The sequence below is a fragment of the Tripterygium wilfordii genome, chromosome 7, assembly GCF_013401445.1.
Source record: "Tripterygium wilfordii isolate XIE 37 chromosome 7, ASM1340144v1, whole genome shotgun sequence".
Taxonomy (NCBI): Eukaryota; Viridiplantae; Streptophyta; class Magnoliopsida; order Celastrales; family Celastraceae; genus Tripterygium; species Tripterygium wilfordii.
Genome location: NC_052238.1, coordinates 3,049,164 through 3,064,616, shown reverse-complemented (window position 1 = coordinate 3,064,616; position 15,453 = coordinate 3,049,164). Strand labels below are relative to the sequence as shown.

At 36.7% G+C, this 15,453-nt stretch overlaps 1 protein-coding gene across 3 annotated transcripts; it reads left to right on the top strand.

Moving 5' to 3' along the window:
- On the top strand, positions 1–15,033 carry LOC120002261 (ubiquitin carboxyl-terminal hydrolase 12-like). 3 transcript variants are annotated; one of them, XM_038850948.1, is made up of 32 exons: positions 1–233; positions 572–635; positions 1,014–1,164; positions 1,269–1,426; positions 2,115–2,380; positions 2,474–2,692; positions 2,778–2,886; positions 2,984–3,099; positions 3,206–3,304; positions 5,087–5,196; positions 5,292–5,366; positions 6,533–6,611; positions 6,712–6,858; positions 7,253–7,333; positions 7,461–7,580; positions 8,052–8,174; positions 9,163–9,240; positions 9,333–9,421; positions 9,521–9,629; positions 10,844–10,912; positions 10,995–11,105; positions 12,058–12,113; positions 12,223–12,400; positions 12,484–12,585; positions 12,673–12,744; positions 12,918–12,983; positions 13,416–13,481; positions 13,579–13,665; positions 13,779–13,895; positions 14,126–14,200; positions 14,276–14,362; positions 14,640–15,033. In XM_038850948.1, exons 1-32 carry the CDS (start codon positions 204–206, stop codon positions 14,679–14,681), a joined length of 3,351 nt encoding a protein of 1,116 aa, XP_038706876.1. In that variant the 5' UTR covers positions 1–203; the 3' UTR covers positions 14,682–15,033. The 3 variants fall into 3 exon arrangements, with proteins under 3 accessions (XP_038706876.1, XP_038706875.1, XP_038706874.1); XM_038850947.1 differs by having other exon boundaries at positions 569–635; XM_038850946.1 differs by lacking the exon at positions 1–233 and adding an exon at positions 265–378 and having other exon boundaries at positions 569–635.
- Positions 15,034–15,453: the final 420 nt, after the last annotated feature.

The window sequence follows — 15,453 nt, the reverse complement described above, 5'->3', positions numbered from 1 at the left end:
ACGAATAATTAAATCCCAGAAACTCCCCTCCGCAATTAGGAAACCAAGTGCGACTAGGAGAGGAGAACCAGCTTCCGCTGTGATCTCTTCTGCAATTCTCTGACGACATCTTGCTCTTCTCACATACAATCTGTATGTAATTCCTCCCTTTCGTATCTTCTGTAAGCCCCGGAGGAGCACAATTCCAGTCTACGTGCACCACCATGACTGTAATGACCCCTGCCCCCATTGATGTACGTCTCTTATCCCCTTTCCTACGAACATACACTCCCAATATGTATGTATACCTGCAGAGGAATAAGTTCCAGTGATGCACTTTTCGGGTTGCAAATTCCAGTTGAATTCGCCAGTATTTTATTCTCTCCTTGTTTGCATGAAGTTAAGTGTTTGTTTATCTAGGCTTAAGTTCCGATATATATCACATGCGGCTTTGGATTCACTTCAAATTATGGTCTTGTTTTTATGATTATTGTATTGGAAGGGTTTTCAACCATCGCGTGAAGTTACGCAGATCCAGTCTCTTCTGATTTTTATTTCTTGCGTGTTTTTTTTATCGTCTGTGTATCAGCAGCAAGAGGACGAAGAAATGCTTGTGCCACACTCGGCTTTGGCTGACAATCACCAGGCGATGGAAGGTAATTTGTTGCTTCTTCTTCTGAGAGGTTTTTAAATTAAGTTTCTGCCAATGTTTGTCAATTGTACGAAATTGCATTGCTTTTATGTGCATTTTCTAGTTTTTCTGGTTGTTTGATTGCAATATGTATAAAAAAACATCAATATTATGAAGTTTGAAGTTATGATATTGAAAACATTGGGACACTGCCCACTCTTTGTTTATCTTCCATTTTAGTTTTGATCATAAGATCATATACGTATATACCCACACATTTTATTATAATCCTTCAGTGTTCATTATTGTCAAAGAGGTGGATTGGTGAGAATTGTGATACATGTAGATTTTGAGTGCGTAACTGTTTAGGGTCTTAATTTTTTCTCTGTTTCCAATGCTCTAGTTGTAGCACAACCGGAAAGAGCTAATAATGTGAACAATCAACCAGTCGAAGATCCTCCATCATCCAGATTTACATGGAGAATTGAGAATTTCTCTAGGTTGAATACAAAGAAACACTATTCTGAAACTCTTATCGTTGGTGGTTATAAATGGTATTGCCGATCTCTTCTTTCCACTCACCATGCTACTCTGAGTTTCATAACATAAACCTGTGTTATTTCCATACTCTATTTACTTGGTTGTGTTATTTGAGCAGGCGTGTACTTATTTTTCCAAAGGGGAACAATGTGGACTTTTTGTCCATGTATCTTGATGTTGCTGATTCAGTAAGTTTACCATATGGGTGGAGTAGATATGCACAGTTTAGTTTGGCAGTGGTTAATCAAATTCATAACAAGTATTCTGTGAGAAAAGGTACGCACAATCAATTTAGAATTATCTGTTATAAATTACGGGAGATATATCTAATACCAGCGTAGTTATCTTTTTGCACTAAGACATTCATCTGTTACGGAGTCAAGGATTATTCTTCTTGGGATGGTTATTGGTTGTAGAGCATGTTAAAAATTCATGGTAAAAAACCTAGGGGGAACATGTGGCCTAGTGGTAGAGTTGTAGAGGTGCAACCTAGAGGTGACATGTTCAACTCCTGAAAACAGTCTTTCCACATACTATAACAGTGTAAGGTTTGCTTACATCCTACTTGTTCCCAACCCCACCTATTACGGGAGTCTTGTGCATTTGGGAGTTGTTTACAACTACAACGTTGTGTTAAAAATTATTTTTGAATAGAGATGTATCTTTCTCAAGCTATCGTCAAAAGATAACAAACAAAAACATGTTTTTTATCCTCATTCCTCACACATGCTTCACTTAACCGGCTTTTAAAACTAAAATATGATTTTGGCTTGGATCTTTGTGGCTTAAGTTCCTTGGTATTCTTTTAACAATACTGTTCTGAGCACAGCCATGTCCTTTTGATTTGATTCATTTGTTTGTAGTTGTTTTAATGATGACTGTTCTGCAGATCAATGGTCTCTATTATGTACTTATAACATGTGGGATTGTATATTTGTGACGCCTCATTCTATTTGATTTGCAGATACACAACATCAGTTCAATGCTCGAGAAAGTGATTGGGGTTTCACATCATTCATGCCTCTTGGTGAACTATATGATCCTGGTAGAGGATTTCTTGTGAATGATACTGTGATAATTGAAGCTGAGGTAATTGTTCGTAAAGTTGTGGATTACTGGACATATGACTCAAAGAAAGAGACTGGCTATGTTGGACTTAAGAATCAAGGGGCAACCTGTTACATGAATTCTCTTCTCCAAACTCTGTTTCATATTCCTTACTTTAGGAAGGTTAGTGCCCATGTTTAACTTATTCAAACTCATCGCGAATTATCTGGTTAGAGGTATTTAATACATGTCAATATATTGAGTTGTACATTTCAGGCTGTCTACCATATGCCTACAACTGAAAATGATATACCATCTGCAAGCATCCCTTTGGCTCTACAGAGTTTATTTTACAAGCTCCAGTACAGCGACAGTAGTGTTGCAACTAAAGAGCTGACCAAATCTTTTGGATGGGACACACACGATTCTTTCATGCAGCATGATGTGCAAGAACTTAATAGGGTTCTATGTGAAAAACTTGAAGACAAAATGAAGGTAAATGACATTTATTATTTGTTTTCGGACTTTTTTTGTTGTGAGTTCTAGAATAAATGCGAGAGTGTAATTTACTTTTTGCCAGGGAACTGTTGTAGAGGGCACGATACAACAGCTGTTAGAGGGTCACCATATGAACTACATAGAGTGCATCAATGTGGATTATAAATCGACAAGGAAGGAGTCCTTTTATGGTACTTGTCTTAGCTTTATTGTTGAATGCCTGATTAGGGCCTTAAGAAACTTTTTATCCGTGTTATGCTAATATACTTATTATACACTGTATGGTAGACCTGCAGCTTGATGTCAAAGGTTGTCGTGATGTTTATGCCTCCTTTGACAAGTATGTTGAAGTTGAATGTCTTGAGGGTGATAATAAATATCATGCTGAGCACTATGGTTTGCAGGTTAGACTTTTTAATCCTGTCGGTTTTGTGTGGATAACTTAATTATGTTTCCAAGAAGTTCATGATGAGAATATTCAAATTTTGGAATGGCTTGTTACTATGTCAGGATGCTAAGAAGGGTGTATTATTTATTGACTTCCCCCCTGTACTACAACTTCAGCTAAAACGATTTGAATATGATTTTATGCGGGACACTATGGTGAAGGTGAGCCGTCTAAACACCCCTTTTTCTTTAGGAATACTGTTTGATTTCTTGGCTGTACTTAATGGATGAATGACATCATCCTTTTGACTCTGCATCGTATGACAACTTTTTCTAACTTATTTAACTGGCTGTCCCAGTAATATTCATTACCATTGGCAAAAAAAAATTACATTGAAATCTTTCGGCTCTGAGGTCCTCTGTACTATGTTCTAGAAACCTTCATGTGCTCTCCTGTGATTTATACCTCATAGATTATTATTTTCTGAACTTATTAACCGCTTGCCTTTCAAATGTTGTTCCGGGCTATGATTTTGGATGTTAAATATGCTACGTTTGTTTGTGCGGTGAAAACCAGACATTTATTTGAAGATTCGGGCATTTGGAGGTGTCTTCTCCATCTCCTTTTAATCTTTACCTATGTAAATACTTAATTTAAGGGATTTATCATCATGAACACCAATTTGAAACTCAAAAAGTTGAGGTAGTTAAAAATGTTAGCAATGGTATGTCAGACTATATTTCGAAGATTGATCACTGGAGATGGATGGGATCATGACGGTATGACCATTGTGTTATGCCATGTGTACCATATCATGAAGTATGGAGCTCACAGTAAGCGGTGTTATGTTGAGGTGAAAACATGGTGTTATGGGTTTTTGGTACTAGATAAGAGCGAAAGGGGAAGGGAAGGGGAAACCTGTCCTACAAGACCCAAACAGTCCCAAGGTTGGAACAATTGGACTGTGGATGAGAATAAAGAGGTATGGTGTTTTGTCACAGTTCATGTGAATAGTATTATTCTTGATAATTTTCCTATAGCTGTCAATGGAGATGCTGAGGCTGCATACTATTGGACCTCTCATAGTAGTTGGATTCATAAATTTGTTAGATTCTTTTCGGGTTGAGAAGTGGAGACAATGTATGAGCTTTTAGATGAAGTGGGTGAGAATAAGAAAGGTTTGAATGCTTGTGAAAGGGGGCTGTTTCAGGTGAATTGCTTCGTACTTAGATCTTTTGAGATTCTGAAGGTTGTATTCTTGCACGAAGCTGTACTATTAGACTTAGGTTCCTTCCAGGGTAGCTTTTTCTTTGTCCGAACAGCTGCATTGGAGAAAGTCTCATAGGGGATAATGCAATAAAGAGAGAAGATTGTTGTTGCCAGTATAAATTTGAAGGACAACCACTTGAGCAATTTATTATTTGTAAGGAGCTTTCTTCTTTTGTACCGTGGTATATTTCGTGTCGGTTGGTTACATGACATACATCTCAAAATGCTTGCTTGTCGGTTGGTTTCTTCTTTTGTACCATGGTATATTGCCTGATTTTTTTGTTCCTAATAGCCTAATTTCCCTTTCCTCTTTGCTGGAAGTCAGTCAAGATCTTTCTTGAGTGTCAACTGTCAAGTGAAACTCTCAAGCGAAATGAAAAATTTGTCGAACTCTGAAGAATAAGAAAAATGTGAACCATGTAAAAAAACCACAAAATACAAGTATAAAATGAATTGAAGATTGTTGTGGACACGTGTTTATACTCGTTTGCATGTGTACATAACCACATACACAGACTCATTTGTCAGCGTTACCCAGTAGTTAGATTCATGCATTCCATTTGTTAGATGTCTGATCTAGTCAAAGAAATGGCCAAATTTTCAATTATGAAGTGTTCTCTTTGAAATATGTAGTTTTCCTGGATGGAAAGGTGTAATCATTGTGTTCGTTACAGACTTCATATAGACTATCTTTTTCCAAAATCATGGCATTTCTTCATGCTCTCATCATGTAGATTAATGACCGCTATGAGTTTCCTTTGCAACTTGATCTTGATCGAGAGGATGGAAAATACTTGTCACCTGATGCTGATAGGAGTGTTCGCAACCTTTACACACTTCATGGGTACGAGTGATCTGAGTGTTAGAATTGTTTGAAGTATCTTTCTCGCCTTTTGTATGTATTTTTTTTCAGTTTCTATTTTTCTGTTCCTTTTACAGTGTCTTGGTCCACAGTGGTGGGGTACATGGTGGGCATTACTATGCCTTTATCAGACCAACTCTTTCCGATCAGTGGTATACATTCTCTTTTCTTTTTTCTCCTTTTTCTTTTGTACCCGGTTTTCATTTCTTGGATATGCATGACTTTGTTGTGGGATCTTTTTGTGCCTACTGCAAATTTGTTCTCTCTTAACGTGAACCATTGTACATGAGCACTCATCCAATTTGTAACACATCTATGTAGTTTTCAATTTATTTCCGGCAGTAAATGTAATAGTTTTTCAAAGGTCAAGTGGTGTATGTCTGGATCATGGTGTAGGAAGCCTAGGTTAGGAGTTCATAATTTTCTCCTAGGGGTCTCATTTACCCCGAACATCGGTAGCCCAGTGTTAAGGAAGGGGACTTTAAAACTAGTATTGAATTGGGAAGTCTGTGCAACTTGGATAAACTGATGCTAGTTTTTCAGTTATTGTGCATAGTTTTAAAAACGTATGAACACAATTCTTTTCACCTATTGTATTGGTTAAAGTGGATTTCATGCACTACACCTATTGTATTGGAATCCAATTAAAAAACGTACGATATAGGCACTTTTACTTTAAAATACGATACAAATCTTTAGTACACTTCTGATACATCTATTTTTGGTCTATGGGTTTCTAGTACTTGAACAGCTTTGCCCATTAGAATGTCCTTCCATGAGATTGCTTGCCTCTATAGTCTATACTGTGTTTGGAGCCTTTGAATTATTGAATGGAAGTCGTTCCTTCAATAACCCTTAAATGTAGTTATCTTTTTTTGTGGTTCAGCTAGTTCTTTGCATGAAAACTTGGTGATGCACAATACAACATGAGATGATTCACAAAAAGTTAAGACTATTGATACATTCTACGATACATGATTAACAACAATGAATTTGCTAGTATCTAGGGTTTAATCTACATCATAGGTGGGTGCTGTGTGTCCTGACTTTGTAGATGTTCCGCTTTTCAAAGAAATATATTGCATTGAAATGATAAATTCCGGTGGTATTCGAAGACACTGGAACTGGAATTGTTAGACTTGATTCCATTTATAGCTTCTCAATTGGCATGGTAATTCGCTGAGTTAATTAACATCCTCAATAGTGGATGAAACTTAACAGTCTTATGTTTTGGGGAGAATGCCAGACATTATGGACTTTGTCCTTACTAACTACCATTTCATTTTTGATAGTTCTCTAAATGCTGATTGACTTTCAGGTACAAATTTGACGATGAAAGGGTAACAAAGGAAGATATGAAGAGAGCATTAGAGGAGCAGTATGGTGGTGAAGAAGAGGTATTCTTGTCATGGCACTGCTAAGACCTACTAGACATGCCTTTTGGTTTAAATTAGAAATGTTGGCTGTGAACTCATTTTACTCATATGCATGTTGCAGTTACCACAAACAAATCCCGGATTTAATAATACTCCTTTTAAGTTTACCAAATATTCGAACGCATACATGCTGGTTTATATACGAGAAAGTGACAAGGACAAGATAATCTGTAACGTGGATGAGAAGGATATTGCTGAGCATCTAAGGGTAAGATACCGGTTTTTTATTTTTTGTTGTTGTGACTGCAACACCACATCATTTAGTGGATTGCTAATAGTTTCTTGAAATGTCAGCATACTTAAAATTAGCATGGATTGAGTTTTTCTTATTTATGTTACAAAATCATCTCAATTCAGCCCAATTACGGAGTTGATGTCAAGTAGATTAGTTAGAAATGTTGTATGTTTTAGATTAGCAGCATTCTATAATCTCTATGATTATGGATGACTTTTCTAATAGCATGACAGTGTTTGCAAATTATTTATGCCAAGTCCAAGGTTCTGGGTTCATATTCTGGTGTGGAATCAATTATTTTCAAATTCGTTTTATTTTGGAAGTTGGAGGGAGATTCCAGCGACTCTGATTTTTTGTCTTCTACCAGGAGAGGTTGAAGAAAGAACAGGAAGAAAAAGAGCAGAAAAAGAAAGAAAAGGCTGAGGCACATCTTTACACTCTTATAAAGGTTAGGGTACAAGTTGATCTAAATCATCTAGTGCGCTTACCTAACTTGTCTTGTCTTTCATATAAGTTATGATGTTTTTGAGGGACATATGGGTTACCTAACTTACCTTTCATATAAGTTATGTTAGGTTGCTAGAGATGAAGACCTTGTACAGCAGATTGGAAGAGACATATACTTTGATCTTGTCGATCATGACAAAGTCAGGAGTTTCCGTGTTCAAAAGCAGACGCCTTTCAATCTTTTCAAGGTACCAAAGGCCCACACTCGGGCAACAATAAATGGGGTTTAAATTGCGAAAGCTAAGGTTTGAACCCAAGACCTCCCATTCCGATACCATGTTAATGTTAGTTACTTTGCCATTTAACCTAATAAGTTAACTTGTTGGGTTGGAGTATTTCACTTCATTTATACATATTCTAACATAGTTATATTCCGGCTTATAAGCAATTAGAGAAAAATCTTAATCCATGCAGGCATTATAGTAATGAAGTGATTTAGGAAATTTTTTGAGGAAAGAAAAGCGGGTGGTGGATGGAGTTCACAATTCTGTTTTTGTATCCTTGATGATTGCAATGTGTGGAAGCCTGTAATCTCATCCAGACCTAATTTATGTTCCTTAGATCACCCAGTTACATTTATGGGTAGATTTGCTGGTTTCCTTTTAATAAGTAGCTTCTTCGTGACTAAATTGTTGACTTACCATAACCTATGCATGCAGGAAGAAGTTGCTAAAGAGTTTGGTATACCAGTGCAGTTTCAGCGTTTTTGGCGGTGGGCAAAGCGTCAAAATCATACATACCGTCCTAATCGGCCATTAACACATATAGAGGAGATGCAATCTGTAAATGTTTCTGCTTGCTAGTAATTCCTGTGTATTGTGGCTTTAGATTGTCATGTTTCTTGCATCCCTAAGTGATTTTTAACACGTTCTTGAATTTTCCTATGCCCTTTTTTTTGTTTCTTTTTTAAAAATTCCCCTATATGTTTACATCAACTGCTTGCTTTGATATCCTTAGCATTGGCTCCGGACATGTTTGTTGTGTGTGTCTGCGGAAAAGTACTCAATGGTATTGGGTATTACCCGTGTTATTTAATGATTCCACAATCTTCATTTTGGATTTTCTGGAACATTGTATTTATGATGCCAGTATATCCTTTAAAACAGCCTTTTATTTTGGTTGAGCTTCTGACCGAGGGTTTGGGAAAATGTTACTCTTTCATTGTAACCCTTGTACTTACGCTTGTACACTCCCGTATCAAGTAAAAAAAATTCAATTTTAATTTATTTATTTTGCAGATGTTGACTGCCAGTCATATTAAGAGTTGATTCTGGTGTTGGTTTATGCATCTTTTGATTGTGCTTTTATGGGGAAAGGAAAATTTTTTGTGTTTATGCCGAGGAATTATGTTGTGAAGTTACTAAGTGTTGCACTTCTAATATATCTATCATATTTCTGGAGAAGATAGCCTCTTTAGTGCATGTACAGTGAGGAATTGTGAACTAGTATTTGCTAGCGATTTCAAACTTCTGAACTAGTCGGCTGCCTTCCTTCCTTTTATGCTGATGTTGTTCAGTTGTTGCATGAAGGAATATTGACGGGGTGGGAATTTCAGAGGAAATCCTCACTACCCTGCCTAAACGCTTTCCTTGATCATGATAATGGATTTTTTATGACAGTGCTTCTATAGTTGATCAAAACTCAAACATTGTATTTGATTGTTTTATGGAATCAAAGTGATGAAATCTTACATTTTTATGCCAGTTTACGGTCAGTATGAAACTTTTGCTTCTTTTTTTCTTTTTTTTTTGCCCTTTCCATTGCTTTTAGGTTGGACAGTTGAGGGAAGTATCAACTAAGGTTCACAATCCAGAACTAAAGCTTTTCTTAGAAGTGGAACTTGGGCTGGTAATTTTGCCCTTTGAATTCAGGCATCATAGTTGCTTCTATGATATTTTATTTTCTGTTACTGGTTTTATTGAAACGGCATCACCATTCAGGATTTATGCCCTATTGCGCCTCCTAACAAGACAAAGGAAGATATATTACTTTTTTTCAAGCTTTATGATCCTGATAAAGAAGAGCTACGGTATCTCACTATTTCTTTTCCCTCTCTGAATGCACGGAGGGCTTTATATTTATACTGCATGTTATCATATGATATTGGCTTGCTTCTGTGTTGTATCAGTTATGTTGGAAGGCTTTATGTGAAGAATACCAGTAAGCCATTGGAGATCTTGACGAAACTGAATGAAATGGCTTGCTATGGTCCAAATGAGGAGATTGATCTTTATGAGGTTGGTTGCTTGTGAGAAGTACCCTTTTGGTGCTTTCCCTTCCATCAATAAAATCTCTATTGCATTTTAAAAACGAAATCTTTGTGAGGTTTGTTTCATTCATATAAGTTCATAAGTTTGGTGTTATTTCATCAGAGTCCTCGATCATTTTTTCGTTCTTATTAAAACCATGATCTCGGGAAGCTATACTCGATAGTAAGTTGGGCATATCAATCATTTCGAACAGGCTAGATGAGTCTTGAAAGTGTTGTGATTGTAGCTGGTAAGCTCTCATATTAAAAATGACTTGGAGTGACAAACTGAGTGTACTCGTAGAGACTTGAAGAATTTAGGATGGAATAGAGCTCTGTTCTTTTTTTTTTGAATGGAAATTTTATTAAAGCACCCTGGAGGTGGAAGTAAGTAAATTATAAAGAGGCTAAACTAATGGCCTCAAGCAGATTGTTGCAAGAGCAAGAGCAAGAGCAACATGTTTCAAATTACTAAAATGGACATCAGAATCCATAGAGGTCTCAGAGTTATTCAAAGTTCTGCTATTCCTCGTTCCATATCAGCCACATCGTAATCATAGGGTTAGAGTGAATGATCCTTCTTTTTGACTAGTTTCTGCAAATAGCTCTCACACACCCTAGCATTAGCTCATAAGCCAGCTTGTACGACTGCAAACCCAATTGACTCCGGCAAGCTTCCAAACAGTGATCCACATGATTCTAGACCAAGGCCAGCACCTCTACAGCGGCTTTGCGTAGAGTACATGTGTTTGCCAAAGAAAGTTTTAATCTCTAAAAGCACCCTTCTAGTAATGATTGGTACTTTTATTATAGAACTTTTAATATACGCCATCAGCAAGGGAATTTCGCGATATGCTTATAGATTTAGGTCATTGTTTGGTGGTTTGCTCAAATGTTGAGTCACTTTGGTGCTTGGCTGTCTTATGGAATTATGGGGGAAGTGAAGCTGGGATGCTCAAACTGAATCACCAGCCATGTTATGGCTGTCGTATGACCTAAATTTATTACATAAGATTGTGTGGACTTGGCCTTTTAAAAATTGGCTGTTAGGAGCAGGATTATGAGAGTTAAGCTGTTGGATCATCTTTGTGCGGGTTTTGAGTCGGTTTCTAATGTTGTATGATCCATTCATGATGCATACTTGATGCATACTAATCTATTCTTCTGTTAGGATGGTAGCTTACTTGAGCTTATGGTGTTCAGGAAATAAAGTTTGAGGTTAATGTCTTGTGTGAGCCCATCAACAAGAAGTTCACATTTAGAGCTAGTCAGGTATTTGTCATGATCATTGTAGTACAGTTACTTTTGTGGTGGTATTGTTAGTAATTCGACTGATGTGATGTCTCTTTTACAGCTTGAAGACGGGGACATTGTTTGCTTTCAGAAGTCCCCTTCTGTTGAAGGTGGGGAACAATACTGCTATCCAGATGTTCCTTCATTCTTGGATTACGTATACAACCGTCAAGTATGCCTCTTTGCTACCTTCTTTATATGTCAGTTTCACAATTTAGATCCCTTATATCAGGGTTTGGAATGTTGTTTTATGTATGTTTTGTTTTATTATTTCTTGGAACTGTTGGTAGCGTTGTGTGGAAGCTCTAATGTTTTAGGCTTGCCTCCTTAGATGCGTTGATAGCACAAGCGCACTTCTTCTCTTGGCATATTATTTCCATTAAAAAATCCTTGTAGTCCGTAATCTATCTAACTTGGTTTGCAAGAATGCTGTCTGTTGTGTTTAAAATTTTGCTGACTGTTAACTTGGAGTTGACTATTAATTTTGCTGACTGTTTAAAATACTGCTCCTCTATGTAGCGGTGCCTGGGGTTTTAAGCAATGATTTCATAATAAATATCTCTTGATTATTGTTGCAGAATATGTATTGAGTGGACTTTTTGATCGATTTATGTGCTTTTAGTTGTGAGGATTTATGCGAGAAGAATGATTAATTCAGTGATTTCAGTGATATTAAAATTGTTGAATGGTGGGATTTTTGAGATTCATGGCTGGGGTTAAAGATGCTTAATAAGGGAAATGCCTCGGGTGTGTTCAAAAGGTTGGACTTATTGATTTGACTGTATTATGTATATGATGACTTAATCACTTGCAAAAAAGTTATAGCTCATGAAATACTGAAATTAGTTTTTATTTGCTGTCATAAGTGCATTATGATTGTTAGGTCTTCTCATCATTCCTCTTTGTAAAGTTAGGAGTCATATATTTAATAGCTTCACCCTGCACAAGGTTTAGTAAATTAGAGAAGTTGAGTATTTCATTGTTGATGTCGAGTGCGAAGATTCTTAGTAGTACCAATGACTGGATTATCAGCTCAAGAATTACTCGTCTTATTTTTCTCTATTTTGCCAACTAATTTTTTTTTGCCTAAATTGCTAATGGTTTCGTTTATTTATCCACCATAGGTGGTTCACTTCCGCAATATAGAAAAACCCAAGGAAGATGATTTCTCTCTGGAATTGTAAGTTTCAGTTGGATTGGATTTTCCATTTTTCTTTGACATCTTTAGACATTACATGTAACACATTAATGAAAGGATTAATTGTTGGAATATATCTCATATTATCAAGGTCGAAGCTTCATACTTATGATGATGTTGTTGAAAGAGTTGCTCAGCACCTGGGTGTGGATGATCCATCCAAAATCAGGTTAACATCTCACAACTGTTACTCTCAGCAGCCCAAACCTCAGCCTATTAAGTATCGTGGGCTGGATCACTTGACTGATATGCTAATTCACTATAACCAGGTAATAATCGCAATGAGATCTCTAAATATACCAAATGGGGATGTGGGGAAAAAAATCTTACTTTTATTATTGTTTTGGATCAGACTACTGATATACTGTACTATGAAGTTCTAGACATCCCCCTGCCAGAACTACAAGGTTTGAAGACTCTGAAAGTAACATTCAATCATGCTATGAGGGATGAGGTGAATTTCCCATTCACACTCCTGCTTGATGCCCATGACAACTTGAAATTCTTTTAATTCAATTTTATCTTGTCTATTTACTGTAAGGTGGCAATTCATACCATCAGACTTCCAAAACAGAGTACTGTAGCGGATGTAATTAATGATCTCAAAAGAAAGGTATTTTCTGGTGGTTCATGCTGCTAAAGTTTTCTTCCTGGATTGAATGCATGTGACTGAAGCATTCCTCTATTTTCCTATGGGAATGGTAGTGATTAATGAACTTGAAGCAATTTCCCCCCCTATTTTTCTTCCATGATTGTTATAAATTCTAGTGCTGGATTATGCTTCAGGTTGAGTTGTCCCATCCTAATGCAGAACTTAGGTTGCTTGAAGTTTTCTATCACAAGATCTACAAGGTACATACTTTGTCTTTGCACATTGCTTGGCTATAACTGTTCTTTCCTAATACATTTCTTAATGACCATCTGAAAAATGAAAAAAAAAATAAATGGGATTTGACTTGGATGTTTATATTTAATACAAGTGGTGAGGTAATAGTTTTAGTTCATCCCTTCCGGATTCTTTTTCTCCTTTCCTTCATGTGCTCTTGCGAAACTAAGAGTTGCCTTCATATTGATTGCATGAACTGGAGCCTTTGTTGCTTACTTTGGCTCTGCCTTGATGTGGACATGGCTGGTAGTGAGATATATTGTGTCTCCATAGGACTATGGACTACATTTTGTACATTTTCCTCTCTTGGCTAGATCACCTGAAACTCCTTTCTTTTGTTGTTCTCTTAGTTTTTGCTCATTATTATGATGCTTTAAATATGAATTATCTATATGCAGATTTTTCCTCTGAATGAAAAGATTGAGAACATAAATGATCAATACTGGACGTTACGTGCTGAAGAGGCATGTGATTCTGTCTCCCCATCTTTATTATTATTATAAGAAATATTTTAAAGTGTTACTTGAAATTCGACGTTTTATCATTTTTTCCATGTCACAGATTCCAGTGGAAGAGAAAAATCTTGGTCCAAATGATCGGCTAATTCATGTGTACCATTTTACGAAAGACACCGCTCAGAATCAGATGGTACCGGATTTTAACAAATTATTTAGACTCATTTAATATTTTTTCTGTATTGTATGTATGATAATTATTTTCTGAAGAGTTATTCTCCAACACAAGGTTTAATTTTTTTACAGCAAATTCAGAACTTTGGGGAACCATTTTTTTTGGTCATACATGAAGGTGAGACTTTAGCAGACATAAAACTGCGGATACAGAAGAAACTGCAAGTTGCCGACGAGGAGTTTGCTAAGGTAGTTAACTTTCACCTTGACCATATTCTGCACCATTCTCTTTTTATAATTAAGTTTTGTTAATGAAGCATATTTTTATATTGGATAATTGTTGTTCATTATGGTCATCTTTGCTCCTAAATATGCCCATTTTCATTGTTAAGAAATGTGTTTTTCAACTCCTATTTTCTATAGCGCTGTATATTATTTTGCCGGGGCAATAATTCTTTTCTTTTTTGTGTTTTTTGTAGTGGAAATTTGCATTTATTTCCCTTAATCGTCCAGATGACCTCCAGGACAGTGACATCCTGTCCAGTCGATTTCAGGTGAATAAACAGAACTTTCAGCATTCATTAATGAGCTTATGTACTTTATCATCTATAATTCTTATCTGCTTGTAGAGAAGAGATGTGTATGGCAATTGGGAGCAATATCTTGGACTGGAGCACTCTGACACTTCTCCTAGAAGAACACATGCAGCTAATCAGGTCACTGTGTGCCCTTGCATTGAAACTTTGTCTCCATTCGTTTGCAAATTTATCATAAGGTTTTGGTGGTGAATGAGACTTCGTCTGATCTAAGAGATTGGGACATTGTCTTTCACTGACCAGTGACCACAGTGGGATATATTACCTTCATATTCTTTAATTTATTCTGAAATCTGAATTGACGAATGATTTTGATGCACTATCCATTCTCTAAGTTGCTTGAATCTAGATCTGCAAAAGTTATATTCTGCACTGAAGTTTCCTTGCACTTTTGCAGAATCGTCACACTTTTGAGAAGCCGGTTAAAATCTACAACTAGGAAAAGGAGCTTCAGGAATTTTCTTCAGCCTTGCGTTGAACTTGGTAAGCCTCTACATCATTTGTTTGTATGATCGGGAGAAACAGTCAGGCAAATGACACTCCAACGGCAGCTAGAACGTTGGCATTTTGGCAGTGCTTGCTGGTCTAGATTGTTGATTTTGTTGTGTTGCAAACGTGTATTAGCATAATGGACTGTGGACCGTGAGCTCCCACAACTTCCTCTTTTAAAATGGAGGGTTTTCTTCGAGCAATAGGTTCTTCAGCTCAAGTAATTTAATTGGCACATAATTTTGGATTGGTGGATGCATACGGGTTATAGTTGATTTGGTTTCTTCTTTGCTTGTTTATCATCCCATTTTTTTTTACAACTTAAGATGCATTAGCAAAATGGCTGGCTTTTTTATTATTTTTTTTATTTTAGGTGCACGAGGATGATACCTCCTGGGTGGTTTTATTGAAGAGCCCTCACATGTGACGGAGGAGGAAAACCGTAGTTAGCAAATTAGACAAAACTAAAAAAAAAGTCAAAAACAATTGCAGAGCTTAAACTTGAAAAATTCCAAACCCTCAAATAAGGAAGGCTTGCTCTATCCAAAATCCAAATTGAGAAGGCGCTTTTCAAATTGACTGGTAGGCCATCCCAAGTGGTATAAATAAGTCATTACCCGGACTCTCTTCTTTAAAGAACTTCGCACATGGGTTGGTTGCATCGCAATTCTCCAGAAACGGCATCGTTTCATCCCAATAAATCAATAGCAGATTAGCAGCTA